Source organism: Priapulus caudatus, unplaced genomic scaffold, assembly GCF_000485595.1.
Source record: "Priapulus caudatus unplaced genomic scaffold, Priapulus_caudatus-5.0.1 Scaffold1264, whole genome shotgun sequence".
NCBI classification, from domain to species: Eukaryota; Metazoa; Priapulida; class Priapulimorpha; order Priapulimorphida; family Priapulidae; genus Priapulus; species Priapulus caudatus.
In genome coordinates, this window is record NW_014578325.1 from 89,158 (window position 1) to 90,776 (window position 1,619).

The 1,619-nt window shown below is 37.4% G+C and overlaps 1 protein-coding gene across 1 annotated transcript in view; it reads right to left on the reverse strand.

The window, feature by feature from the left end:
• The window catches only part of LOC106816022 (peptidyl-alpha-hydroxyglycine alpha-amidating lyase 2-like), a gene marked incomplete at its 5' end in the record, with an annotated part of 51,063 nt that extends 50,568 nt beyond the window's left edge, over nt 1-495 (reverse strand). Inside the window, one exon of the mRNA XM_014820562.1 lies at nt 474-495. Within this exon, the coding sequence (XP_014676048.1) occupies nt 474-495 (22 nt within the window). The remainder of the gene's footprint in view (nt 1-473) is intronic.
• Nucleotides 496-1,619: the final 1,124 nt, after the last annotated feature.

The window sequence follows — 1,619 nt, forward strand, 5'->3', positions numbered from 1 at the left end:
GAGAGAGAGAGAGAGAGAGAGAGAGAGAGAGAGAGAGAGAGAGAGAGTCCAAAGTTCCAAAGTAAGGTGTGCTATTCACTAAACCACCACTGCCCCCCTCCCCTGCTGCACTGCTAAAGCAGCAATAATTTATTTCGCTAGCATTTCACAGCCGCGGTCGTGCATTATCAGCCATATGTTACATGTATTCATACATCGTATTCATAAAGGAATATTAGTATTTACATTATGCAGCCACGCCTAATGCACCATGCTTACAAGCTTACACATATATACTATTTATCGTTAATATTTTGTACGTGTAGGCAACGTTGTATAGACGTCATTTTTAACATAACCAAAATACAACTTTCGGGATACGTTGCAGTAACGTTGTGTGTTAGCTGGGATTGTGCGATGTTAATATTGTGACATTAAAACACTTATATACACTATATCTATACTATATGCTATACGCAACATTATCAGCTTACAAGTTTCCGCCGATTTTATCGATTACATCGCCCGTGGTACTATCGATCTTGACGATTACTTCTTCCTGTATTGGTCCATCTTCGATGTGCTGGTATTGGTTACTCTCATTGAACGTACTGCAAATGATATTTCCATAATGTTAATTATGATATGCTATCGTCAAGATAAAGATGGAACCCCGCAATTATGTCGTAATCGGTATGATGGATCAGCATGAAATCGATATCGGCTGTTATGTATACTTCTGATGTTATTTAATAGACATAATATCATACATAATGTACAGCATGTATAGTATATATATATATATATATATATTGACATAATATATATATATATATAATATTATATATTATATATTATATATAATCAAGAGCGTTATGAAGTATGCTTAATAATATATATATATATCAAGCAGTGGCATAAAATAGAGATTTTATGCACTCATATTTTTTCTCTATTATCACAGATCTTGGAATATATATAATAATATATATTATATATATATATTGCAGGTTTCTAATCTTCCCACGACGCTATAATAATATAATAATTAAGAGGTAATAATCTAGGTGGAGCCCAACCTGTCATCCATGTACGGTCGGCCTGTGCAAACGAGTAGGGTTACATCCGAATATAGAGCAAGTCGCTGCTGTCTTCGCGAGTCCCATGTGTGTAAGTCTTTCGCCCGTGGCCACGATGCTGGGCACCGGCAACGAGTCGTTCATAGGCCGGTCACGTATGCATCGCTCTCTGGACTAGCTATGTTTCTTGGAAAAAGCAAATGCAGTAGAAACCGGATGTAAATAGTCCGCAAAGAAACGAAGTAGGTGCCAGGAGAAAACAGCCAGACAAATATAAGTAAATTTGCACCAAGAATAAACATACATAAACACGAGCATAACGAGTGTTGTAGTGCATAGTAGTAAATGTGTTGGAATTTTACAGTAGGCCAATAACGCCACGAAATAGACCCTGGTAGAATCAGTAACACTAACTTAAATTCTGTACTTATTATTTATGCCATGGTTTCTTCGGTACATATGGCTTCACACACACTCACACCGCTTTTTCCCTCGCTCATTCTCTCGCTTCTCCGCTGTCAATATCGTTTCACACCCCTCACCTGGTTTTACTATCTCCGC